General features: G+C 40.3%; 1 protein-coding gene across 29 annotated transcripts in view; it reads right to left on the bottom strand.

The window, feature by feature from the left end:
* Positions 1-114: 114 nt before the first annotated feature.
* The window catches only part of LOC123499532 (transcriptional repressor p66-alpha-like), a 27,847-nt gene continuing 149 nt past the window's right edge, over positions 115-27,812 (bottom strand). Inside the window, exons 1-12 of one of the 29 annotated variants that reach the window (XM_045247601.1) lie at positions 27,784-27,812; positions 21,314-21,554; positions 17,245-17,450; positions 16,503-16,855; positions 15,399-15,533; positions 13,545-13,680; positions 12,720-13,087; positions 8,740-8,880; positions 7,951-8,167; positions 7,177-7,349; positions 5,090-5,248; positions 115-2,529 (exon numbers count right to left, since the gene is read on the bottom strand). The exon at positions 27,784-27,812 is cut by the window's right edge and continues 88 nt beyond it. In XM_045247601.1, coding sequence (XP_045103536.1) covers positions 1,621-2,529; positions 5,090-5,248; positions 7,177-7,349; positions 7,951-8,167; positions 8,740-8,880; positions 12,720-13,087; positions 13,545-13,680; positions 15,399-15,533; positions 16,503-16,855; positions 17,245-17,450; positions 21,314-21,330 — 2,814 coding nt within the window. In that variant the 5' untranslated portion in view covers positions 21,331-21,554; positions 27,784-27,812 and the 3' untranslated portion in view covers positions 115-1,620. Of the gene's footprint in view, positions 2,530-5,089; positions 5,249-7,176; positions 7,350-7,950; positions 8,168-8,739; positions 8,881-12,719; positions 13,088-13,544; positions 13,681-15,398; positions 15,534-16,502; positions 16,856-17,244; positions 17,451-21,313; positions 21,555-24,475; positions 24,499-25,652; positions 25,675-26,341; positions 26,516-26,553; positions 26,614-26,657; positions 26,782-27,085; positions 27,212-27,354 lie in introns of those variants that run through there. The other 28 variants (XM_045247611.1, XM_045247621.1, XM_045247624.1 and 25 more) reach the window with 28 other exon arrangements.

Here is a 27,812-nt window from a genome sequence, read left to right as displayed (position 1 = left end):
AAAAAAAGTGTGCCTAGTACTAATACACATTAAAAAAAAATTCGTCCAAATCAGCTGCATGCACACAATACTACCTTCACATGTCTCATTAGGTTACACAAATAAATTCACACATGATTTTTCAGATCTTCTTTATTGAAAAAGGCCCTATTATCTTACTTATGAAGTGAAAACACTAGCCTACATGAATCTGAAACTCAGCCATGGCTATGAAAACGGGAGTGATGACAATTATAAGAATTGAACAGATAATTGGAATCCCCTGGAGAGCAGCGAGGCCAGGCACCAGGCCCTCGTACACAAACCAAACACCCCTAATATATTTTAATAAAAATATATATGTATATATATATAGTTTTTATATAAAAAAATCCCAAGCAATGGCTTTTCGTAACCTTGTTCAAATTTTACATCAGAGCATATAAACTTTTACAAAAACATTGTACGAAATATGGAACGAAAATTAACCAATATCGCAATCTGACTACGCTGCATTCTAAGACTTTGTACTTAAACTCAAATCTCTGATAAAAAGTAACTTAATAATTCATTACACCACATGGTACACTGTACATAACCGACTGGCATTCGTCTCTTCGGCAAGTAATATGGGTGGTGGTTTTTAAGTCCAATACCAAATAAAAGTACTCTGGGAGGGGAGCCCGGTTCCTGAATAAGCCTCGCCTCACCATCACTCACAGACAACTGCCTGCCTGCCTGCTTGGATGACACTTTCTACTCCCACCATAAGGATGTCTGCTCCTCAACAGTAGCAGACTGGTCCAGATCAGCACGCTGGTCACTTTGTGCGAGTCTGCCCGCCCTTGTGCTGAACCAAAGTCAAAACAAAAAATATCACATGAAGAACAAATTATCAGTGCAGGGAAAGTACCTTGTTTGTTGCATTACCGTTTGTGTTACTATTACTCTAATGAAACTAGACCATGCGAGACCCATAGATGCAGCCAGGAGACAGCTAAAGCACACGCCATGCAGGGCACTCCGCTCACTGTCTCACGAAATCCTACAACTATGTAACAATACAGATTAATGGTGAAGAAAGGATGTTCCCTTGCACCATAATGGACAACAAATGACAACATAAATAAATTAGGGATGTGGTCATGTAATACCATAACTGTCATTCACTATAATTCAGTGGAAGGTTGCCTACTGTTGCCAGCAGTCCAGGAGTCAGTAATCTTGATGAGTCCTAGGTCTCAGGAGGATGCATTTACTTCAGTGCCTGCAGCTCCAAGACTCCTGGTCTAGATTGGCCAACTGGCACTGCAGGATGCTGCTACTGGGCGACCATCACGGCTGGTTGTGCTGGGGTCGAGGGGTGGCCGAAGCCGACTTGACCTCTCACCCACTGGTCACATCACAGAGAGCTTCCTTATCCTAAAGTGACTAGGAACCCCAGGTGCAGCACGGCCCAGCTGCGGCCCAGGCACAGCACTACAGTAGGTGGGCTGGCCAGAGCTAGGCTGAACACACTCGAGTCACTGTCACTAAGGGTCCTTTAGTCCCACTGTCCACCAGCAGCAACAGTGTCCCATCAGCAGTGCTGGCAGGGACTGGTGGGGGCTGATGGTAAGAGGCTGCTCACCTGCCTGCCTATCAGCTCTTCCACTTGGAGTGTGACTGCTGGCTGTGCAGGCCGCCCGAGGGGATCATGTCCAGGAGATACTGTCGATGGACCTCTGCAGCCTGACGCATTATCTCTTGCTGCTGCTGCTGAGCTAAACTTTTGCTGCTGCTACTGCTGCTGCTATTACTACTGTTGGAAGGTGAAGGAGCAGAGGAAGCGGCTGGGACTAACTGAGCTGCAGAGGCAGCCATAAGCTGCTGCAACTGGCCTAGACCAAAAGGATTATATGGCCCAAGTAAATATGGTGCTAGCATATGAGCAGGTAATTGTTGGGAAGCAGCTGCTGCAGCTGCACTTAATCCTTGCATTCTTATCATCTGTTGCTGAGCTGCCTGTAAATGTTGCAGTGCAGCTGGGTTAGACATGGCAGCAGCCATTGCAGCTGCTGCTGTCATGCTTTGCATGTACTGTTCTTTTTGTTGCTTGGTTAATCCTGGTGGCAAGAACATTTCCTTTTCTCTCTGTTCCCGTTCACGTTGCTCCCTCTCCCTCTGTTCCTTCTCCCGCTGCTGTCTCTCTTTCTCCCTCTCCCTCTCCCTCTCCCGCTCACGCTCCCGTTCACGTTCTCTCTCCCTCTCCTTTTCACGTTCTCTTTCCCTCTCCCTCTCCCTTTCTCGTTCTCTTTCTCTTTCCCTTTCTCTCTCCCTTTCTCTCTCCCTTTCCCTCTCCTTTTGTCTCTCACGCTCCCGCTGCAGCTGGAGCTGCGTGGCCACTGAAGGAGAGGAGCGGTGGCTGGAGCTCCTGGAGTTGTGACCGTAGTCTGATTTGACGGCTGTCACTGACACACTGGAGGGCAGCCGGGCAGAGGGAGAGGGCAGCGAGGCCGTCACAGGTGTCATAGATACTGATGCACTTGATATATCTGGCTGTGGTGAAGCCTGTTGAGAATGAAAAGTCAAATGTTAATAACAATCAATGCAATGTTCTTGCATAAAGATTTAAAGAAATGGTAATAATGAACTTGACACTTAGCAACAACAAATTCATATTAAAACTTCAATTTTTTTTAAATCAATTAATAAAATAATGAGTTAAAGTAAATCTACAAATGTCTTTAGTTTAGAGAAACAATGATAGAAGGAAAGTGCAAAGATAAAAACCACTTGAAGCAACTCAATGCATTCACTGACAGTAAAGTAGAAAGAAAATAAAATCATAACAATGAATTAATCCAAAAAATTAAGCTGATTCATGTCAGCATTTCTAAGAGAGAGGAGCAAACACACTGTGCATCAATCAGTTTGTTGCTTGGAACCTCTAAAACTGATCCCTATCAATATTTTGTACCAAAACTTAAAAGGATTAGCTATCATTTCTATCTATTTGTATAAATACAGTGATCTCAGCTTTTTCTTTTTACTTCATCCATACATTCCCATTTTAAAGTTATTAACATCAAACAACTCATGGAAGTGCAAGAAATCTGCTAACAGACAAGACACCATTGAAGAAGGCAAGGATAGGCACAAACTCGCACTCCAAGTCACAGGAATGGAAAGTTGTTCTCCCCTCAAAAATTTTTGTGAAGTGCAGTAAGCATTAAAACATGACAAGAGCAAAGTAAAGCCACACATCATGCAGCACTCACACAACTACTCTGACAAGGAACAAGAAGATACAGACTAGAATCAAAGGAAACCTTGTACCCTGCACACACACAACATTCACTCTATATACTCTCTCTTTGTGCTTCATCAAACATCTCAAGAGGGAAGTGAACACCCAAAACACAGTTATCTCCCATATATAGAACAACCTAGCTGCACTTACAACAAGGAACATGCACTCAAGATAGATTGTCTCCAGTAGCACATTTATTACCAAGTTATCTGAATTTCCTAATCCTTTAACATAAAAAAAAATGAGATCACTGTATACATTTCTTCTTAAAAACATATCATAGTAAGAACAAGCAAACAAGCCCCCACACCCACACATACACAGTGAAGCAGCAACACATACATAATATACTGCTAAGAGATGTATATACATATCTAGTGAATCTCCAGCACCCACATACATATTACAGGTGCTTGGCAGACTTTGCTAACACTGTTATCTCAAACTTCATATAAATAGTAATTAGAAAGTTTGCTCATTTTCATGTCAAAAGTGACAAGCCAAGAACTTCCTACTTGATTGATAATACCAGTTAAGAGTGCATTCACCTCAGGAATGTTCACTGTGTAAATTTTTAAAGTGACTGATGGCTCTATAATTTCCAACTTGAAATATGACGCTGAAGATTTTCCTAAAAAATTTAGTAAACTAGATTTTCCAAAAAATTTCAGTGTAGATTACATCAACACTTCCAGAATAGTTTCCTAAAATGCACACTTTGCATAGTTAAATAAAACTGATATAATACCTTTTTAGAGCAAACTCTGGACTTGCAAGATGGTTGAACACAATGTATTACATTCTAAAATTGTGCTAACACATGTATAAAAAAAAAAAAAAAAAAAAAAAAAAAAAATACTTTTAGTTCATATCACCTGGAAAATTCAACAAAGATGAAACTTCAAGGTTAGGTTAAAATTTTGAATACTTAGAATAACACATGGGAGAAAATCTGGATAAATCTTGCATGTTCTTGACCATCTTGATATTAAATGTTACTAATTACCTCAAACAGATGTTAATCTAAAACTCACCATATTGCTAATACCCAAACACGAATGATGAAAATATTAATGAAAGATGACATATGAGAAGAGTGAAAAAGAAGATACAGGAAAGTGGAGAAAAGTTTGCCATAATTCCCAACTCCAAAAAAGCTCCATCACAAAACACTGGCACGTTATCACTACATAAAGCCAGGGTGCCGTTTTTTCAGGTGTTTGGCAGAAGCTGTGTCCAAACCAGTGTTCCTTTGCAATGCTATTATGTGTGACTTTACACAATGTGCCTAGCGCAAGATTCGCACAAACGATGCTTCAACCTCTATTCTGTAACAGTACAACCATGTTAACAGACTCTTCAATTAACATTAAAAAGAATATGATGATAACGAAAATTTGGAAAAGTACCAAAAGGTACATTAATAGATCTACATAATGGTAACTAGCTACTTTTATTCACATGGTCAGCCATACTGTGAAGTGTGTATTGTTGCTGAGCATGGCATGATGGGATCAGGTGCTGACATAACTGGGAAGTCAAATTTAATCTTGTTATAATTTATGTAAAATGACTGATCTTGATTGGTAAATGATCCCCTAGGACATCTAAGAGTCTGTTAAAACGATCCCTGTACTGCACCACTGTGTTGACCAGCCCATGAGGTCACTCTCATGTCAGTCAGCACTGACCATCTTAGCACGCCACCAACTAAACCATCCCTCTCTGCACGCACATTAGGCCATCTTCTAAATCCCTAACTTGCCCCCAGGCAGTCAAAGCCTCAAAGTTATCGCTGATCCAGCGCCTGCAGCTGACCTGACGTGGTAAGATGACAACCGAGGATGACGACCCCCTCCCTCCTACAGTCAAGAAGTCAGTTGAGTCTGGCATGACTGAGCGGCGGCGATCCTCTCGGTTGTAAACATTTGGAATCGGCGACGATTTGCCAACTTCTCTTCGGTAATGTCTCTGATCCTGATGAATAAAGAAATAGCAGCTGAAAATAAGATAGGTTTTGCACACAACACAGAGTAATGCGACCAAGGGTATCAAGCCCAGCCTCTGCAGACAGGATTCTCATTTTCCAAGGAGCACCACAGATGCGTTGAGCACACTGTGTTTACAGCTGGGGAGGCTCACGGTGCTAAGCAGGGACAATTGCTATACATTTTTCTAACTGCCACTCACAGTCCATAGTGTGAGGCAGACTGGCAAATATTCCACAAATGCCAAGGGATGAGTGAGTTGCCAACTCTGGTACCAGTTTATTGCTGACTTTATAATGACGTTAGTTGTGCAAATTATTTATAAATCATGACATACTTCCTTGGTTTCTTGTGGGGAGGATGTAGGGAGGCAAAATAAAGCCTAGGATATACTTTCCATCAAATAACTACTTACAGAAAACTTGAAAAGGGTTTTCTAGAGTAACATACAATAGTGAGAATTTGCTTGTGTGATGTATCAAACTCTGAAAGCAGGCTTTCAATCTGCAAACTATTTATTTAAGTTTTTTTTCTTATACAGAACAAACTCTCAAGACAAAATAAGTTTTTTTTCTAATTTCACTTTTGGGTGAATACATTAAGAAAAAGTAGGCTATCTTCACCATGAATCCAATAAGTGAAATTCTATCAAGATTTACATCTTGCTTTTCTCCAGTAAAATGTCTTAATTGGAATTAGAGCAAATTCAGGTTTACTGATGTTCAGAATGACAAACAGCTGATAGCTGCGCTGGCACGCCCGTAGTGAAGCCTGGCACCGCCGTGCCTCAGAACATGCTCACACACACAGCGCTATGGTCTGTCTCTGACCAAGCCACCACTGGTCAGATTATGCAAGAGCGTGATGAAATTAGGACAGAAATCAAATTTCAAAAGATGATGCGAGGTATGGAAATGCAAAATGGTAAAAAGTAAATAAATAGAAATAAAGCTGAAAAATATCTAAAAATAGGATGCTTGGTCACCATACACTGAATTCAAGCACATCACACTTTATGAATGAATTCTGTGCATAGAAAACACATTGCAATCATTTAGTCGGTGATGTGACAGAAGGATTAGCTTATTATATGATTAGACATCAACACATGAGCTACATTAAGAGCTGAGGTACGTGCACTGTCCCTATAGCCCCCCTGTGGTCGTCTCTTCACCTCAGAGGCTTTACTGACGTTACTGAACACGTAAGGAATGCAGGGTGTCAAAACAACACTAATTACACTTGAGTAAAACATGGATGGGTTCTCCTGCCAACACTTATTACAAGATAAGGTGGTAATCACAAAAAATAATACAAATTACTGACTAAAAAGGGATCTAAAATTGCAAGTGAAATTCAAGATAACTGGCTGCAAACTACACAATAATATATAATTTCTAGAAGACATTTATAACAACACCAGTATAATTTGGGTTTTACATTTGGTCAATCCATTAAAAACTTGCTCTCCCACATTTTAACTTTACCTTGTTAGCAAAATCATCATAAATTATCACAAATGAGATACAAGATGTTCCATTCAAAGATACTTTTATGAAAATTCCCTCTCCATACAGTTGACATTATACATTCATTTCTAGCTAGCAGAATCATCTACTAAGCTGTTCAACATGAAACTAACTTTGATGGTTATGCTGTGCAGGAGACTAATGGCCATGATAGGTAAGTCAAGTGGAGGCATTGAAGGGGACCTGCATCCATGAGGGGATCAGAGCACCCATCAATGAGGCCACAGAGAGGACAACAGTGAACAGTGCATGCTTCTCTCAGTCTGGTGGTGGTGGTGGTGGTGGCGGCTGGTAACTCACAATATCCATAAAGTAGTCAGCCTTGTTACCAGCCCACAGTGAGCTCCACCTCTAGTGCTAACAAAACAAAAACATGTCCAAACTGTACCTTCTTTGGCCATACCTGCGCCATGCGAGCCTCTATCTCTTGCTCCTGCTGCAGGGCTTTCACGAATGCAGCTTTTAGGCGGTTGGTGTGCTCCTGCTTGAGGGCTTGCTTCAGGTTGGTGGTGACACAAAGCTCACACACCACCTTGCCCTCCTGCCCATTCTCAACTTTAACTGCAACAGAAACATTAGGAGATAATGCAATGAAAGAAAGTACTTATTAGCAAGTTACCCAACAGACTCTGGAAGAAGCACTTTGGTATCTTAAGAATCTCAATACTATTTCAGCAACACAAAAGATCCAAAAAGCAAATTAGTTTACAAAAATATTCACTGACTTCAGTTAGCCTTATTCATGCATTCATTCAAAGCAACTGGTGTATGATCAATGTTTTATGTCAGTCCCCTATTTACAGACTAAGCCAGAACTACATAAAAGAAGAGTGTGTAGAAAAGGTGCCCACATCAACACACAATGATGCTTGTTCCTACAATCTTGCCCTAAAAGTAAAACAAACCCAAAACTTAACCTCCAGGCTTCTGTGATGTATTTGTTCTCTTCATAAATAATTATTACTTCACAAAATTCTTGAATTGATTAAAGGAATTGCATAAAAGCCTTGGAAAACAAATGCAAAATCAAGAATGGGGACATTCATGTTTAACATTTAATTTAAAATGGCATGGAACAAAGATCATTGTATTTCTGTACTGAATCCAATTATACAATGATGAGTCTCCATACTCAAGCTTATAAAATATATCCAACACTCACTCTTAGACTTGAGATAAGCCTTGTCCCACTTCCATGCAGGGGTGAAGTCCGTGCCACACTGGGAACAGATGAAAGGCATAGGCCGTGGGTCGGTCATCTTGCCATTCAGCAGGATGTGCTCCACACACTGCTCCAGGCCCAGTAGGTAGATGAATTCAGTGTTGTTGGGGTTGGGGATGAAATGCATCTCTGGAGGAGGTGGTTTGGGAGGTGGAATCTGAAAATGAAAGAACAAAAATGTCAAATTATCTTTTTTTGTAAAATATCAAACTTTTTAGCTGCCCATCATTGTTAAGGAATGACAATGCATGATGGATAGTTTCCAGTCTCCAAAGCATTTGCTTTTCAGCTACATCCATATCCCCAGACAAGAATAAAACTGTTCTTGATTACATCAATACTTGCCAGTCATTCCAAAACATCTAATAAATGGTTAAAAAAATATTCAAAACTGCAGTTTTCAATAAGTTATAATGTTTGTTTTAAAAGACAAAAGAAGCAAAAACACTAAAATGACAACTTTGGAAGGTAGCATATTTTTCCTACATGAATAAGACAAACTCAATGACTTTAATGGTACATTCATTCACTTTAGGCTGACAATCTCACACAGGGTGGCACAAAGCACCACATACTCACACACACACTCATTCACATTCTTAGCCATATCACTCCTAGTGAACAGAAACCCTCTCATGGACCACCTCACTCTTGTTACACGCACCAAAAGCTTAGGTTAACAAAACATTCAAAACTGACACCTACAAATTCCCAGAGTAGGAGCCTTACCCTGAGTAGCGTCTTTTCCAACTGTTTCCTCAGAGCCAGTCGAGCAGCTGCCTGGCGCTGGGCAGGGGTGTGGGTGTCATCCACACGACTGCTGCTGGTATTGCTACTACTGCTGCTGCTACTGTTGCTGTTGCTCACTGGCTGCTCCCACAAGAAATAATCAAACTTAATACAAATGAAGATGAGCTGCCCACCTTCAATACATATTAAATAAAACATTCAGCAGTGGATGATGCAGTGGTGATGGTGGAGACTTATTGCCAAAAATGCTCTGTGTGTGAGAGAGAGAGAGAGAGAGAGAGAGAGAGAGAGAGAGAGAGAGAGAGAGAGAGAGAGAGAGAGAGAGAGAGAGAGAGAGAGAGAGAGAGAGAGAGAGAGAGAGAGAGAGAGAGATGTGCTGCTGCCATATCCTCATTGAACCATCCTGTAAAGAAGTCAGAGAGAGAGAGAGAGAGAGAGAGAGAGAGAGAGAGAGAGAGAGAGAGAGAGAGAGAGAGAGAGAGAGAGAGAGAGAGAGAGAGAGAGAGAGAGAGAGAGAGAGAGAGAGAGAGAGAGAGAGAGAGAGAGAGAATTTTCTTTTTCCATGTGACCAAAACCCATGACTGTAAAAACTAATATAATTCATTTTGAAATGTTTTCTTTAAATTCACAAACAAAACCTCTTAATATCTCTCTAAGATCACAAAGGATTTACCACACAAGGAACTACTGACTTAATGCTAATGATAACTGCAGTCCCAATTAGTCCTCTGGTCTCTGCTCTGAATACTAAAGTTGCATGTTGTCAGGGGTTTTGTTACATTGGAGCAAAAGCAGAATTATTAATGTTATCTTACACATAAGTTAGTACAACTCAATAAGAAAATATATAGCATAATAAAATCTTTTGCTGGGGATAAAATACCAAGTTTCCTTGTTTTATGTGGTCTCATGGCGTCATTCATCAACTATACAAGAATGCAGCACCATCCTTGCGAAAAAAAAATTGTCCAGCTTGAAAACAGAATGTAACAGTGCTGCATATACAGTCTGATCTCATGTAAGTTTTGTCCAACATGAGACTTGCAGCATGTACTACACTTGATAAGGCCAAACTTGGCTGCTGTGAGCTTCCTCTTCACTTACAATTATAGGCTTCACTGCCTCTATGGTTTTGAACTACAAAGAAACCATGTATATATCTGTGCCTGCCAAACTCTTCACATAAAACAAGGAAACCCAGCATAACCTGTTTTAAACATGAAAATTCATTAGTCAGAAATTAGTGCACATGTTATACCGACAACTACTCACTCCATACTGACTGTGTGAACATTGCTTCTACACCATGTGTTTGTGTAGCTGTCTCTGCATCAAGTACTGTGTTATGTCACCACACAGCTCACTTCCTGTTAGTATAGTATGTGCCATGTTCAAGGTAACATACTTGTCCCAGAGGTATGTGTGCACAACATGCCTGCATGCCTTGGGTGCAGTATGTACAAGTGGTTTAAGATGCTTTTCTCTCTCTCTCTCTCTCTCTCTCTCTCTCTCTCTTTACATGTGAGTGTCAATAGATGATCTGCATTTGTCACGATGTAGTAACAATAATTTTTCACTATTAATTAATATTAATATGTTGAATATAAAATGTTTGGACTATATAGAGTAGATCACAGATGAAAACCTTCCTTCAGTATTCCTACACTTACAAGTCTGTCTTCAGAAAAAAAAAAAAAAAAATATTAGGGAGTACTTCAAGAGGTCTACTGACTCTCAATACTGTATGACTGATGAATATAAGAAACCTCTCTACTTAATCAACTAGTGCTCTTCTACAAAGCTTCAGTTACCCAGTAACAACTATAACCATGAACAGTGAACTGGACCATCACAATAACATTATGAGATTAATATAGACAATGAACTCTCATCTGTGAGGGGGAGCAAAATTACATTTTAAATCAGTTACAGGTGATCATGGGAAAGGGAGGGCAGGGGTAGTGATGGGTGGTGGTGGTGGTGGTGGTGGTGGTGGTGGTGGTGGTGGTGGTGGTGGTGGTGGTGGTGGTGGTGGTGGTGGTAATGTTTGATATATGAGGCCAGCCGAGTGAAAGAAAGAAAACAAACTCAGGTTACTAAATTACACATTTTGCTGCTGACTACATACTCCCTCAAGCTGCACAGCTCAAAGGAAGTGTGGGAAAAATAACATAATTCAGGAGCAGCGTGAAGCTTTTGAGTAGCAGTAAACACTGCTGCCAAGGGGATGCTGGGGAGCTTTAAGGTGGCATGCTATAATGAGTGTAAAAAAAATTGATAAATAAATAAAAATGTAAATAATTAAAAGCCCCAAAAATTACCAAGACAAATTATAAAAATTAAGAAATACAATTAGTGCAGTGCAATCAAGAGGCAGTGCGTAAACCTGGAGGAAAATGTCAGTTATTGCACACAAATTATAACAAATTCACAAAATCAAAAGCAGAAACAGGTAAAAATATCAGATGAGAAATAAATAAATATATAATAAACGAAGAAATAAAAATCATATTCACTATGTACAAGTCTAGAGGGCTTTTAAAACATTTGGAAAGGCAGAACTTCCTTCAGCTGAAAACACTCATGTCAGACTACAAAGGAAGTGGAAACGGAGCAAGTCAGGTCAGTCAGTTAATAAGCACACAACAGAGGGATGCTGTCAATGGTCTACTCAACACACAGCTAATCAATCAAGTGCAGGGAACTTTCCCACTATCTAAAGTCAAAACTAGGAGGAAAAAGTTTTACACAAAAGATAAACAAATAATTAAATATGACTAAATAAAAAATAATAATAATAAAAAAACAAATAAAAATAAATAACTCAATAAATAAAAATAGACAAAAATTACACCAAAATATTCAAATTGGGGTAGGCAAGCATCTAAAATAAAAAAATAAAAATAAATAAATAAACAAAAAATATAAAATAAATCAAATAAACAAATCCATAAATAAAGTACTAGCATCTAGGCAGTAATTTGCTCTTTAACTTTACAAAATTTTTTTTCACTTCCTGCAACACACTCCCAGCACAGCCTTATGGACTTTATAATGACAAGCTCAAGAGGATGAACTCCGTCTACAGAATTTAGACAATCAAGCATAGAGAGAAAAAAAAAGACACATTTTCTTTGTTAACTTTGAAGTATTTTTATGACTTCTTACTCACAACAGAACCCATTATGCATTGAAATGGGCAGCTAGTCAATATTAAGGTGATCCCAAATAACCATTGGCCAGCAACAGTAATCCTTCAAACAAATCCACTACATCAATGAATTAGGCATCATTCCCCATGCTGCTACTCTGGAGGAGAGCACAGTGCTGGCCTATCGAGTTGAGAGACTTTGAACACCTTCAATGGATGCATTAACACCAGCAATACAGCTGATAGGGCATAGTCACTAAATTTTTCCCAGCTATTTGGTGTGTCTTCATTAATCATAATCCATTGACATTTCTCCTTGGTGTAGTCATATCCAAGCATTATTCTTAACACATCACTGTTCTCCAAAGAAGCTCCCAAGAAGCATGGGGCATCACAAGTAACTCACTACACAGAAGACTTGTTTGGGGGAATAGCTACTGGACAAGGGTCATCTAATGGCTTTACACTCTCCCAGAATTCATCCCACTAAAAGTCAAGGCAACTGGGAGGACAGTAAACTTGTAGAGAAAAACACAGATTTTACAAATGCAGCACATCCAAATCTGCTGACATTGACATAACTATTGTAAACCAAAATGAATACTGAAAAGTTGGATAGGAAAGAGAAGAGCAGAAATCAAACCAACACTGTAAAGATAATATGGATATAAGCTCTCTCTGCCTGAAGGACTGTCCATCATCCACTGAAGCTCTGATAAAAGTATTTATCACCAACACTGAGAAAGATGCACAAGTCCCCCGAGGCATCAAAATGCTTATCTCCAGAACAATAAAACAAAATACCAACTAAGGAGAGGTAGTGGAGAAGCAGTGGCCTGGCTGAGGGGCGGCATGAGGGTGATGTGCGAACCTTTATGAGGGCACGGTCGGTTGATGGGTGTGAGGAGTGAGGGGTGGACGTCCGCACCTTGGAGATGGACACCTGGGAGGGAGAGTCCAGGGGGCCGGGGCCAGGAGAGGAAGAAGATGCAGGCGAGTCCTTGCGAATGATCTCCACCTCCCGTGACAAGTTGAAGGGCAGGTTCAGGTTGGGGGGCAAGCCAGAGAGCATGTTGGATGAACTGCCTCCATTGCCTCCGTTGCTTGACTTGCTGCTGGAGCTGCCCGATCCATTGCCACCTCCGGTGCTGGTCAGGGTGGTCCCTGATACAGGACATGGGGGGAAGTTAGCACATCGTAGGTTCACGGTGACGCTCGGCTCAAATGGCTCACTTGCCGGTCTAACCATTGCAGTCAGGGCTACATTCTTGCTCTACAAGCTGCTGTTCTACACTCATACTTATTCCCACATACATCAATAACATTAATCTTTGGGTGACATTAAGTGTAATCACCAACTACAGTATACAAGTTTTTCTTGATGACTGGATTTCCTGCAGAATCCAGCCATGTTTTCAGAATGTACCCTGCCCACAATGGGGTCAGGTGTATTTGGATCACTAGCATGAACTTTGATAAAAAGAAGCTAATCCGGATTGATTTCAGACAGTGGACACTGGTCACCACCGAATCATTACATCAAGAATATCTAAGGTTGATACCTCAAAAGAATCCAAAGTTCATCTCTAGTGTACAAAATACATCCTGACAATACGAAGAGCCATATACATACCTCTTGCCAAAAGGTGTTTCTGTGCCTGCAGAGCACTAGGAGACAGTGACTCAGAAGGAACAGCTGATGTCATATTCTTTACTTGTTTATATTCCTGTGACATCTTGATGTGTGCTGGGATGGCAGAGGAGGAGGCCTGCAGGGAAACATTGCTTCTTAGTGGACAACGTAGCAATATTTAGGTTTGGTGGTTACCTGTGCCAGCATGTGTGAAAATGAACAAGTCAGATTAAAGCCTCTTCCTTGTATCACTACATTAACATGACTGTTTGCAATTTCCCTTACCATACAAATAAAGATCAGATAATTACTTGATACTAAATAATGTAAGAATGCTCGCTGTAATAAAGCCGAGTGCAGTTTACATAACATTCATTTATTGTGGAGGAGACTTTTAGTGCTTAGAAAGATCTGGACAACTGATTTCCTGAGGTCAACAAAAGCTGTCATGACTAGAGGTTACTCAAATAAATTGAAAATTAAATAAATAAAAAAACAAATAATAATAATAATAATAATAATAATAATAATAATAATAATAATAATTATTATTATTATATTAAGTAAATAAATAAATAAAAAAATAAATGAATGAATAATTTTTTTATTTAAATACTGTTTCTGCCCGATATCTAAAGATGTGCCCCAAACACAATATTTTTACCAGATGACTTCATGACAGCAGTGTTAAGTTGTAGGAAATACCTCTTGCATCTAAACCAGTAATTACCAGATAGGGAATGGTCCGTTTTAACTTAAATAGATCCGGTAGAAGCAGCAATAAAAACAACACAGACATTGAAGCTCTCCAGATGCAAGCATATCTTGCCATTGCTGGAAACTTGGGTTTCATTCCAACTCAAATGACAAAGTTGAAAGACAGCAAGCCTGTCTCTGATGGAAATTTTTTGACAATTTGGATTTTACCAAACACAAGATCAAGGGAATTTCTAGTGAAAATGATAATTATCAAAGTCAAAAGTTTGAGGCAATACTGGTGAGAGATCCAGACACTGAAATGCTTTATTCGGTCAAAGCAGTTCCACCAGGAGAGGGCAGAAGTGATGTAACACCTCCTGAGGCAATGAGGCCACCGGATGTAGCTAATTTGAAATCTCTCCAGTAGCCAACGTGGATGTAGAGAAAAGCTTCCCAATCTAAAGAACTGTGTTCACACAAAATATATCTTATAGAAGAAAATGTAAAAAAAAATATGAATAAAATTTGCTTTTACATTTTTGCAAAGCAGTCTGAGTTACTTTTATATTTCTTTTTACAAGTCTGGTCAGAATCTCAATCTATTCAATAGTTCATACACAAGATTTAATGTTCCTTTTCACATAGAAAAATCATACTTTTGTGTTTCCATCACATATTTTGATGAAAAAGGTTAATACATAAGAACCTAAAATGGTTTAAATGGCAAATTTTTTCCAACCTCTAGTCATGACTGAGGTGAGGGCAAAAAACATCTGTGCTAAACTGAAGCTTTCTATGTTCACACTGAGAAGCAAAGGCAGGTGGCATCACGATTGCTGGCATGACATGGTGGACTTTGTCAGCTTACCACACACTGCCTCACCACACACCAAATGATGGCTAGGAAAACACTAGACATCACCATTCAGAACAAACTTGGTGGTCACTACATAGCAAGAAGCAAGTACAATCACAACAAAATCTACAAGCATCATGCCTCTTTCATAAAAAAAAAAAAAAAAAAAAAAAAAAAAAAAAAAAAAAAGATATAAATAAATCATGATATGGAGTCTGCACTATGATATGGCCTTATACCAGAACACATTATGCTGGGCTGAGACTGAACAATGGAGGACTCAGAAGGAGGAGTTGTACCTTGGCACTCAAATTTTGCTTGATGACTGGGGGAGGCTGTGAGGGGACCAGCTTGGTAGCCGTTGTGTTAGAGGGAAGTTTGTTGAGTGCAGTCTTTGTGTCATTGGCAGTAGTACTCACATTCTCCTTCATCACCTGAAACACCAGCAAACTTTTGATCAAGAGCAGAGAATGACTAACAAATGATAATTTCATTCTTTTTCTTCTTTTAATGTCACTGGATTTAATGCACACTTAAGGCTATGGCCATGCAAACTTAGCAGTGCAACTAATCAATGGAATTGGTAAGTATCAAGTGGGAAGGGGTACTTATGCTACACTTCTACACACTGAAGAGAAATGAAATTCAGGTATGCATCATTGAATTGTAAGAGAAGATTGAGATAAGGAATAAGAGTTAATGAATCAATCAATAAACACTAAAACCCACAAAAGGACTTAAACCATCCAAGAAAAATGGGCGTGAGTTTTGGCATGGAGCAGTGCATGAAATATATTTTAAATTAGTAATGAGGAAGTTGCATTCACATCAGCCATGGGATCCCCATTCCACTCAAACTTTATCCTCTGACTAACTGCAAGAGTTATCCAACTAAAAGAACCATCAGTCTAGCAGCTTCCTATGTGACCTGCGCCTCAACAAAATGGGTGAGTCCCTTCAATACCTATACAATCTAGGCATTTTGTAAAAATTGAAATTCGCCACATTTTAGAACGCAATTCTGCACACATCTAAGATTGGTCTCCTGCTCCACAACTCTGGTGTCTGCAGTACAAAACAGGACATCAATTATTCCTCATTTACACTGCCTTGAGTAACATCAAATTGAAACAGTTGGGAGGAAAATTGACACAGTATGTCCTGTCAATACCTCACAACATGACGGGATCAGCCAGTCGCTTTCTCAGACACTTCAACTGGCTGCCACTCCCTCTGGCAGGAAATGACTCCCAGATTGAAGTGTCATCAAAGGCTCCAGCTAACCTGGCCACATGGAGAGCCTGGCACCAATCTCAGCATGAACCTGGAACGACTTGTGTTCTAAAGTCTTGGATATTGACTCTCCCAGTATCAACCCTACTAGCTGTGGCTGCAGGCCTCACCTGGGACTGCCTGACCTTCTTGAGGAGTACCAGCTTCATCTCCTCATTGCGAAGCTCTACCTGCAGTCGGTGGACAAGCTTCATCTTCTCCGCCAGCTCCTCTGGGGTCAGCTCCTTCATGGGGGGAATCGGGGGCATCTCTTCCTCCACCTCATTGTCGTTCACGTCATTTGTGCCATTGCTGTCACTCTCGTAGCCGTTGCTCATCCCATTGACCTTTGGGGTGTCATCTGATGGGGTCTGGTGGTTCTCAACATGGTTGGCAGTGTTGTTGGCCTCTGGGGTGGTGGCCAGCCTGGGGCGGGATGCCGGTGGGGCCTCACAGTCCCCTGATGTCTCAGATGCTTCATCACCTGCAGGCACACATGACTCCTCTGTACACAAGTCTGATGCTATGAATGGCACACATGACTCCATCATTTTCATACCCATCCTGCTATAATACATCCTCCATTCAATGAAGCAAAGAATTTTCTTCTAGCCCATATTAAATTCAGTGTTCCTTACTTTTTAGGAATCTTAACTTTATAATGCTCATGGAAAAAATATGTAACAAAAAAGTTTCGACTTTAGTCACAATATGCTTATTTGTGCCTTACATAGGCCTTGTTTCCAGTGAAAAACATGTCTTCAGTATCTGAAACATGTCTGTGCTACTGTACACATCCAGTGGGGCAGAACTGTCATACAACACACTGACAACTGTCTTACAAACAAACTATCCCTCACCCTGCGGTCTTACCTTCTCTGAGTCTCTTGTTTGAGGCCGGAACAGCAGCTGAGAGATCTATGACTGCCCCAGCACCCTCTTTCTCCTCCCCCTCCCCCTCCCTGGACTGGGTGGTGGCCCCCTGCTCTTCCTGCTCCACCACCACCTCCTCCCCAGGGGTCACAGTACCATTGTTCACAGGACACTTCTCACTTCCCTCTTCTTCCTCTTCATCACGTCTGCAATATTCCACATTACATGAGATAGTGCAGCAAAAATATTGGAGTTTGGTAACATCCAAATGTATTAAGGCAAATAAGGTTCAGATTTTTCAAACCATAACATTTAAACTCTTCAGACATGTTTCATTTCCATGCCATTACAAGTGTGTGGAAAGCAGTTAGTCTTCATTTACTCAAAGTAAATGATTGATTAAATTAACGTATGAAGAAATAACATCAACTTAAATCCTTAATCCTTCACTTTTCTTTAACTGATATATGCACACTATATAGTATATATATATATATATATATATATATATATATATATATATATATATATATATATATATATATATCAAATCCATCAGCTGAATCACAAAATTATGGCTTACATTTTTACATCCACACATACACACTATCCAATAAATGTCCCTAAAATATCACTTTTGCCTGATCAATGTACACAAGAGCTTCAGACAAATCAGTGAAGGTTGTGAGTGTAATGATCACACAGGGACAAGTGGCAGCCCTGCACCACCCACCTGCTCCGTGATCATAATTCCATCATTCCAAATAACTCAGATCTTTCTCTCCCACAGACAATCAGATTACCTGGTCTAAAGCATCTTATTACCTAGAATAGCTTGAAATATGTATCTGTATTCTATACTTACCTTTCAGTTCCCACCATAATAAACATCAGGTAAATAAAAATTTAGTTCATGATTACTAATGGCTTATTTCTTAATAAGAACAAATAACAATAAACAAATAAAACTGAGCAAAACTAAAAGTTGAAGAATGTATGTACTCTTTCTTGGATTCAGCACAAATACAATTTCTTTACTGTAATCCCTTCTTGTTTCTAATTTGTAAAAAAAAAATTTATCATATAATTCTTGATTACTGGTATCAAAATGTTCAAAATGTTATATTACACATTACATTCAGTGGTATGTGACTGTTAGCAGGTATACTTCCAACACAACCACCAAGAGCAAAGTCTCACACAAAACATTTGTTCCCTTCTTGGGAGATCATGCCCATGACAAAGCAACAAAAACAATATAATATCTATGACCTTACGTAAACAGACTAAACAGCTGTTTTGAAGGAAAAGCCAGTTCAAATATTCACATGGTTGGTGTAAAAGCAGTTTAGTGACAAACTTTACCAATACTTGCACACATTTCAACCAAGGGGAGAATAAACAACTTCCTGAATACACAAGAGAAGCACCTTCACTTCAAAGAATGTCCCAGCCACACCAAGTAGATTCAGGCAATACATTAAATACTGCCTGTCTTCTGCAGCTGACAAATGAAAAGGTGTAGTAATTGACTATTGGTTTCATGAAATCTTACTAAAGTACTGAATGGATGTCACTGACAAGTACTGTAGCCTACACTGTACATCAGTACCTAACATCAGTAGTTTATAAGTGTATCACCCAAGTCATTCAGGGCATCAGTACTTCCTGTCAAGGTTGCATGCACTATTAGGTTGTGATCTTGATTTTCTGCATATATTGCATTATGTCCCATGAAACACTCAAGAACACCTTCAGTTTTAACAACTGCCTACACTATTTCAGCTGACTGTTGTGGGGAGGGCACAGGTGTCAAGCCAGATATCTCACCACAATGGTTTAACAGAATCCCAGACAATTCCAAGTTCCAAGTTCCAAGCCCAAGTCCTCCCAGCTATGAGCTGACCACATTAACACTCAAACCACCAAGCCACACACTTTAGAGTAATACTGCAAGTCTTCAAGACCAAGGTAATGTCTTATAGCCAGATTCTCATATTACTGGTTAAGAAGCTGTTCAGCACACTGAATGGTCATACAGCCTTCCTCAATAAGCATCTAATTAGTATATATTTTATAGCATTAATTTTCTTATAAATTTTTGTCATAAATGACAATGAAACAGTTTTCAACATAAGCTTCAGTTCAGTTTCTTAAACAATATTGCACTTTTATCTGATCTCAATGTCGTTCTATATAAAATGAGTAAAGAAGGAAGATCATTTCCTTTCAATGACTATGGGCCTAAGTATTGGTGTCTCCCACACAAAACAGAAATTCATTTGTACCTCTTAATTTGAACATCCATGCTTGACTATTGTAAAGTCTGGTTCACTGGATAGGTGTGGCATCATTGGATAGTTGTGGTGGATAGGCAGCAGAGTTATCCCTCTATCCTGCTTACATTTTTTATAATCCTTACCAAGAATTTATATGTTCCCACAGTCCTACATCCTCAAACAAACCCTCCCCAACCTTTAATCATCACGACTGGCTTGGTTTAGTCTTGCACCTGGAGTGTGTACTGCGTAACACAACCCTCCACTGCCTCTCTAGTCTCATGTTTCACTAAACTGGTTCTGAGCATCAAGAGATCAAGATCAATACAGTTCAACAAATTGTTTGCATTCCTGCCTGCCTAGTGAAGGGAATTTCAGTCAGCATGGGTCTCCTTTAGGTGTAAAAGTATGGCTGCCTCATCCAGGGAGAAACAGAAGATAAATCTCTTCTTGTGATTCATAGTTTTGATAAATGTTCTTCAAATAATATAATTTGAATACCATTCAAATACAAGATTTGTATTTCAAAGCAATATGTTGTAATAATTTTAATAATACCAACATTAACTAATATTTCAAGAATCTGTAAAATATGTAATTCAAATTAATTACAATAAAACCATATCCTCTGGAAATCTTCAAAGTGCTACATTGTTACAATGTTCATCTTTACAATGTGCATGAGCATCATGGAGCTAGTACAGAAACAATTAACAAAATGAATGGCCAGCATGATGATGAATAATTTGTACAACATGAAAGCAGAGTTCAGCCAGGTGCACGTGGCCTCCAGGACCTGAGGAACCCAGCATGGGACACACAACAGAACCAGTAGTAAACCAACCATTATCAACCACGAACTTGGGAGGGAAAACTCAAATGACAACCATGCGCACAGCCAGAGAAACACCATACATATCATAGAAATATTGATAATATTAACCTAATGTCTTTCTATAGATAAACATTGCCAGTATGATCTAAAAAAGATTATTATGAGTCATTGAACTAAATAGGAGCAATAAAAAAATCTAAATAAGGGAACAAAAAACACTGGTAGATATGACACCAAGCATCAAAACACGAGGAAAATACAGGCCAAGAAAAAGCAAAAGCACCAACACAAATAAATCTTACTCCTCATGCTAACCAGAGAGAGAGAGAGAGAGAGAGAGAGAGAGAGAGAGAGAGAGAGAGAGAGAGAGAGAGAGAGAGAGAGAGAGAGAGAGAGAGAGAGAGAGAGAGAGAGAGAGAGAATCAGTATTTTTCTAGCCCCAAAAGACTTAGTGTAGCAATAAATGCATCAACAGGAGTCATGTTGAACAGCCAGAGACAAACCCGAGCCTGGAGGAAACTGGTGCTTTTCCATTTTCTTTAACCAGGACCTGACACATCATAGTAGTGATAGGTACCAATAACCAAAGCAATTGTAAAGAGGCCTGTAAGTTCCTCATATTCAAGCCTCACATCAAGCAACATAATGGAGGGAGTAAATAAATAAAATATAAAAATCTGAGGGGAAAGTAGAGACGTGGGTGGTGAGTGATGCTGATGAGAAAAACGAAACTGCTGCTCATGTGACAATATTGACTCCTGGTGGTAAGGAAAGCACATGAGGGGAATACTGGGCCACACTCGAGCAGTTTCGTCCTTCTTTCAAGTTGTCCCCACAGCTGAAAGAGGTGAGGCAATGGTGGTGCACTCTGCCGTGGCCACAAGACCCGCCAGCAGAGGGAGTGGTGATCTGCAGCCAACCCAAGAGCCCATAACAAACAAGAGGGAGGTCTTACCTGACACTGAGATCCATGGTGGCCCTGAATGCTTGGTGGTCCTCACAGTTATGCACAACAGACCTTTACTTCTTGATGAACATTTTCACTTCACAACATTTCAAGTCTTTGTGTCCTCTTTTATCTTTTTTCCTTTTCCTTAATCAGGTAAACCCTTATTTTTCCAACTTAAGGTTTACTTCAGCATGATCAACAATTATTTCACTGGGCAAAATTTGCACTATTTTCCTGGTTTATCTTGCTGTAAGGGAATTACACATTTCATTACAAATATGATCGACTCCTGGAAACATGCAATTACCATCATTACATTTACTTCTCTTCCAATGGACACGAGTGGGGGCAGCTGGGCACGTATGACACAATGCAGGCGCAATCAGCAATGGCGCAGGAGCAAGATGTGTGTACCATGGAGGGTCTACACAAGCCCTATGCTGCTACCTGCCATGCTTCCCTTCATGAAACACTGCAACTATCAACTATTCAATCACATTACATAGGAAGAGACTTTAGATGATTTGGTCTGTAACAAGGGAATCTGAGGAACTGGTTTTATTTATTTATCCATCATGGAACAGGATGGCTGAGAGAGAGAGAGAGAGAGAGAGAGAGAGAGAGAGAGAGAGAGAGAGAGAGAGAGAGAGAGAGAGAGAGAGAGAGAGAGAGAGAGAGAGAGAGAGAGAAGGGGGAGGCTACTTGAGTGCAAATGCAATGGTGTTAGATGTGTGGTCAGTACAATGCAAAGGTTCGTTTGTAATGTGGTGCAGTAAAGTGTTAGGAGGCAGTACCCCAGTGTGAGTGATGTGCTTCACCACCACACAAGCCACAGGCAACATGCAATCACACAAGAGAGAATAAAGCCACTTAGCAGAATCTTGAGCTTGAGCTTTGACAGATAAGGCTTTCTCTATGCCACTCCTTCCCTTATAATAAAATGTAATGCCAATAATCGTAACTCTAATATCTAACAAGATGACTGCATGAATATATAAAAATTAATACCTTATTATCTAATGCTTTAGAAAATTAACAATTAAAGTCCTGAAAATATAGTTAAGTGACTAAAACTTGAAATATGCTAGCTGTATGATAAGGTGAATATAATACAAACAAACTATACCATCATTCCATTTTCATCTCAGCGTTGAAAAGTGCATTACAGGGAGAAAAATGCTGGAGAACCCTACCTCAAAAACTATTTACACAAAATGCTAGTGTATTTTAGAATTTTTCTCTCCTGCTTTTAACCTTACATGAAAGTGCAGGACAATTACATATATACTGAGTAATAAATCAATCAATAAACGTGGCAAAATACCCTCAAAAAGAAGGTAGGAGAAATCGAACACTAATACAAGCACTCCTAACCTCCTAATTCTGGACGGAACTAGTCCTCACCAACCATACATTACTAGTAGCTTCTTAATAGGTTAATTGATAATCAGTGGCTACTAATATAATCATATTGTTACCCTGCTGCTCCTTGCCCTGACATTATCTTAAATGCCGTTTATCTTCCAGCTACAAGAGTCAATGAAATGATAAGTGGCCAGCTGGACAAGAGGGCCTGATGTAACACAATGTACTTACACAGCTTCTTTCGCTTGTGATAGGGGGATTTTAACAGATTTTGATGAATCCATTAATTTTCAAAAGATGAGAAGCAAATGATTCATTATACATGTCAAAAAATGTATGTATTGATCAATACTTCATGGCACCAGAAATTAAGTCTTTGGGGAGTTAAATCTGAAGGGCTGATGACAGAATATATAAATATGTATTCACTTACACATCCTAAGAAAATAGGAAAATGTTGAGCAGTGCATCCATAGACATGGTAGTGAAGGGTGAAGAGTGGTAGACACAGGAAGTTTATACAAAAAACATTTCAACACTCGGGAAAGGAAATGCTATGCTATTCGTCAAACAGCTAAGCACTTGTTAGTGAAACTAGACACCATCCTCAGCTAAATTTTAGTGATACAAAAGAAATCCCAATATATGTGCCATGAAAACGTATTCCTGTGCATTTGAAAAGCATCTGTATGTATGATCTATGGTGATAGTGTGAAAGCTGCATATATGAAGGCGTGGTGCTTTGTTTGGGCTACCTCATGTGGGATGAGCAGCCTAGCCTGGCATACTGACAAATAAACATGATTTGTATCAATTAACTACCTAGACAAGATAGACACCCTTGAAATGGTAAAAAGTCAATACCTAGACAAGATAGACACCCTTGAAATGGTAAAAAAAAAAAAGTCAATGTTCAAGATATGTAAAGGCATTACATGGCATGGGTAGAAGTGAAAGGACCTACACATCTCTGAACAACAAAAGGAACATCACCCACAAAAGCATTGCATAACCTTTCTGAAGAACAGTAAATATGATAAGACTCATCTCCATGTCATTCCCTTCCCCAACACATCCTCCAACTTACTGATGTCTCGTGTGTACAGAAGGCTGGCCAATATTTACATAAATTTTAAACTGAAAGCTACTGAAATCATATAGATACGTAAATGTAAATGATTCACAGTGCCTGATTCAAATCATGAAACCCCTTAATCCATATCCCCCCAAAACAAAAATTAATTACCCCTGGGCTAGTCTTACAAATCCAGCAATCCATACCTCAGGACTGCCTCTCCCTTCCGTATAACCCTGATCCACTGTGCTGCCTTCTACTGGGAGTACCTAATGATGGACTGAAGCATTAGCATTATCACCATTAAAATCACAAAACTAATTCTGGCATGCGCAATAACTTTCACGTGTAATGTAATGTATTCCAGAGTACATAAATGTGAGTGTTTAATATCACTACCAATATGCTAATAGGGAAAGACCTCATGCTTGTTTGAAATGCATCTGAGTATCTATGGTAATTTATAAAGAATCTAGGAAAAGATGCATCCCTTGCAACATTTCCATGGGGAGAGAGAGAGAGAGAGAGAGAGAGAGAGAGAGAGAGAGAGAGAGAGAGAGAGAGAGAGAGAGAGAGAGAGAGAGAGAGAAGGGGGGGTAAGGGAGGTAAACACTGACTTGGAGAATAGCAGAGGGAGGGAATGGTGAATTATAAAATGTATGAATGAACCTTCAGAAGTTATGGTGTATTTTTTTTTTAAGTAAAAATATTGCATAACAGTCTCATACATTGTAGACTGGAGTTTGAATGACCACTGCAGATGATGACTTCAGTTTCCCTTCCACTCTCCTCTAACGATGAGATGCAGCATGACCTTGAAGTGGAGTGCATCAGGCACTGCATACCCTGGGAGGCACACTAGAGACTTATAATCAGAGGCAGAGTATGTAACATTCTACTCACTTCCACTGCACTCTACGTTTGTGACAAAAAAAAAAAAAAAAGCATGTGACAAAAAAAAGTAACAAAACCTGATAATTAAATGGTTTTTATCAAATTAGATTGCTTCTGGTTGTGGAAAACACTAGCCACACTGGAAGTGAGTGAGTTGCATTACTTGGTTACCTACTATAGCTGTACAAGAACCACTCATAAGAACATTACATTTCAAAGTTTAAACATAATCATCAAGCTATCAAAGAAATGTCACTCAGATGGTGACCTGGAAAATGTTATCAAACTAAATATTTTTGTTTTATACAAGTATAAAACTATCTCCAATTACGTACTTGGGCAGAAAAACTGTAAAATGATCACTAGCCTATAGGTATGAGGCCAGTCAGTGCTTGGAGGAACACAATATCTATGTATGGTGCTCCCATCATCATTTGGCTGGACTGTACAGCTCTGTTCTCACCATCAATGTACAGGTGCACCACACATACATTTTTAAGTGAGTCAATCATTCAGCACAATGTGATTCATCAATACTGAATGCAATCAAATATAAACAAAAGATTGCTAATAAATAAACTGTCAACTTCCTTTGGGCTACCACAATGTACATTCATTGACCTTAGACTATTTCACTTCTTCAGGATATCCTAAGAATATATCACTTGCTACAACCATGACCAAATTGTAAAAAAAAAAAAATAAATAAATAAATAAAAGAAAAGGAAAAAAAAAGAAAAAGAAAAAATCTTTCCATCCCTTTCAGAACAAGCTCCACAAAACTCAAGCAAGAGGCAGAAGCACTTGAAACGTTTCTTAACTTCCCTTTCAACACAATGGCAGTGAAGTGTTCAGAAGCAAGCTTGTAAGAAAGAAGAGTAAAAATATATACTGGCAACCAACCAATATAAGAATGAGAGCAAAGATGAGCAATTCACTAAGTGAAGTACTACCCACAAAACCCTTTGAGCCAGGCAGCCAACACAAGCTTTCTAGGTTACCTGACCTTACCGCGGACAAAGTTGACAAAGTAACCCCCACCACGGTCAACAAAACCTCACAATGTTGATATCTGGGCGAAACACCATTGTCCACTTGGCCCACAAAAGTGGTAATGCCTTGGTTTGCACAACACACGACGGTGTAATTATATGACGGTACACCCCACTCGTATAACACAAAAGTTGCTTTATTTTCTGCCATTTCAATGAATTTCCTTCATGGAGATCCAATGCATATATATATATATATATATATATATATATATATATATATATATATATATATATATATATAATGCACGTCAATGGTGAAGGTCACACGAGCTACTGCAGCACACACCACACACCGTCAGCCGGGGTCCTTCTTCTCGGTTCACGTCTCCAGCTGGACAACTCTAGCGAGGGAGGTGTAGCCATCAACATCTGAGGGCATCACCGTGACCCCGACGCACCACAGTACACCGACTCCCTGGTTCTCACAACGCAAACTTTCTCCACGCCGGGGAGGAAAGAAAAAAGTTCAAGCTGTACACGGCAACACTGCTCCAGATTTCTTTTTTCACGGTAGTAGCATTTCCTTGGGTTTTGCTTTTCTGCATTCAACACTCGGTCTCCACACACCCACTGCTAACATGCACTCTGTTATCTCCGAAATAACATCACTGGTCTCCCGCGGGGCCCGGCTCGATCACCACTCACCGCGGAGAAACAAATATACAATATCACCAACACCAGCCACACAGCACCACCGCCACCATCTCCCAAGTCCATGTGATCACCACCAGCTGATCGGCCCACGTGTGCATAAAGAGCCACCACAGCAGCGTAAAAAGGAGCAAGCTGGAGGGTTTGCGGCGGCCAGGGCACGAGGTGGGCTGGTGACAAAGCGCTGTGGGGTAAAAAGGACTCACGGCGTCTTCCCCCGGCATGTGGCTCCACTAGCGCGAGGTTGACTGACCAGAGCATCTCCCCCTTTCCCCCTCCACCACCACCACTACTCACAGACACCTATTACCTATTCCTCGCTATCGCATTTTCCTGCACACAAATACGGTGTTCCAGCCTTCCCCTCCTCCCGCAGGCCTTCCGTCAGGTTCAGGCGCTGCCGTAGAAAAGGTACCGATGGTCATGTGACGAGGAATCACTTCGATATGACATGAGAGGAAGCGGAAATATGTTGACCTCCCCGTGAGCAACACTCGGAATCCCCCCCTACCTCCTCTCTCACTCTCCTCTCCCACCTCCACCCCCTTCCCCCGGTCCCCCTCAGCCCTCCTGCAAGCGTCACCCCAAAATCACTTTTCAAGACAAACTCAGACTCCTCTCTCGCCACTTCCCTAGTTTCTCCTACTGTTTCCGGCTCCTAGGCCTTGTTTCCAGCACTCACAGGCCTCTGGGCGTCCTCACTCACGCCCCTGAGTGGAACTTAACACTATTACCCACCAGTTTTTAAAAGAATCTGGTCCCTCGCCGCGTACACACACACAACAAACTCATTAACAGTATCATGACAGACTTCGTAATGGCGGAAAGAGGCCCCCACCGCCGCCGCCACCACCACCACCACCACCATCACTACAACCACCACCAAGCTTTATCGAAAACTTGATATATACATATGCACAATATTTGTATTTCATTACCGGTATATACATTTCACTGGTAAACACACGCATACAGTACCATACAATACCACCCCACTGTCCACTCACGTTTTGTAAGGCAGGGACAGTCACATGCATTTCCGGACACTGAAAAATAAGTTAGGACACACAAATGAGGAAGTAGTAGGCCGGTTTGTGCTCGCCGGGGGGAGAAGAGCAACCCGTGTCTCTCTCCCGCCTTATTACAGCCTTTACCACGTCTACTTTGGCGTTTATTTCCGCACCACGTCAATATTCGCCTCGAGAGCTTTGCTACGACACCCCACAAGGCAGGGTTTGGTGAAGGTGGTGACACAGTGTGGGGGTCAATCGCTCAAGGACTGAATTTGTGCCATATCGATTCTATTTCACAACAAACACACACGTAAACTGGTCCTTGGCGGAGTCACGGGGTTGTATTCCCACTTTTCAGGCTACACTCCACTCCCCACCCGTGCCCACCACCTCCAGTGTGCCTTCAACACCAACGACATTCACCCGAGTAACACCTCACGCCCGCCAAGCAG

Source organism: Portunus trituberculatus, chromosome 50 (genome assembly GCF_017591435.1).
Source record: "Portunus trituberculatus isolate SZX2019 chromosome 50, ASM1759143v1, whole genome shotgun sequence".
In the NCBI taxonomy this organism is placed as follows: domain Eukaryota; kingdom Metazoa; phylum Arthropoda; class Malacostraca; order Decapoda; family Portunidae; genus Portunus; species Portunus trituberculatus.
Note: the sequence above shows the minus strand (reverse complement) of the source record. Positions and strands in the feature narration are given on the sequence as shown.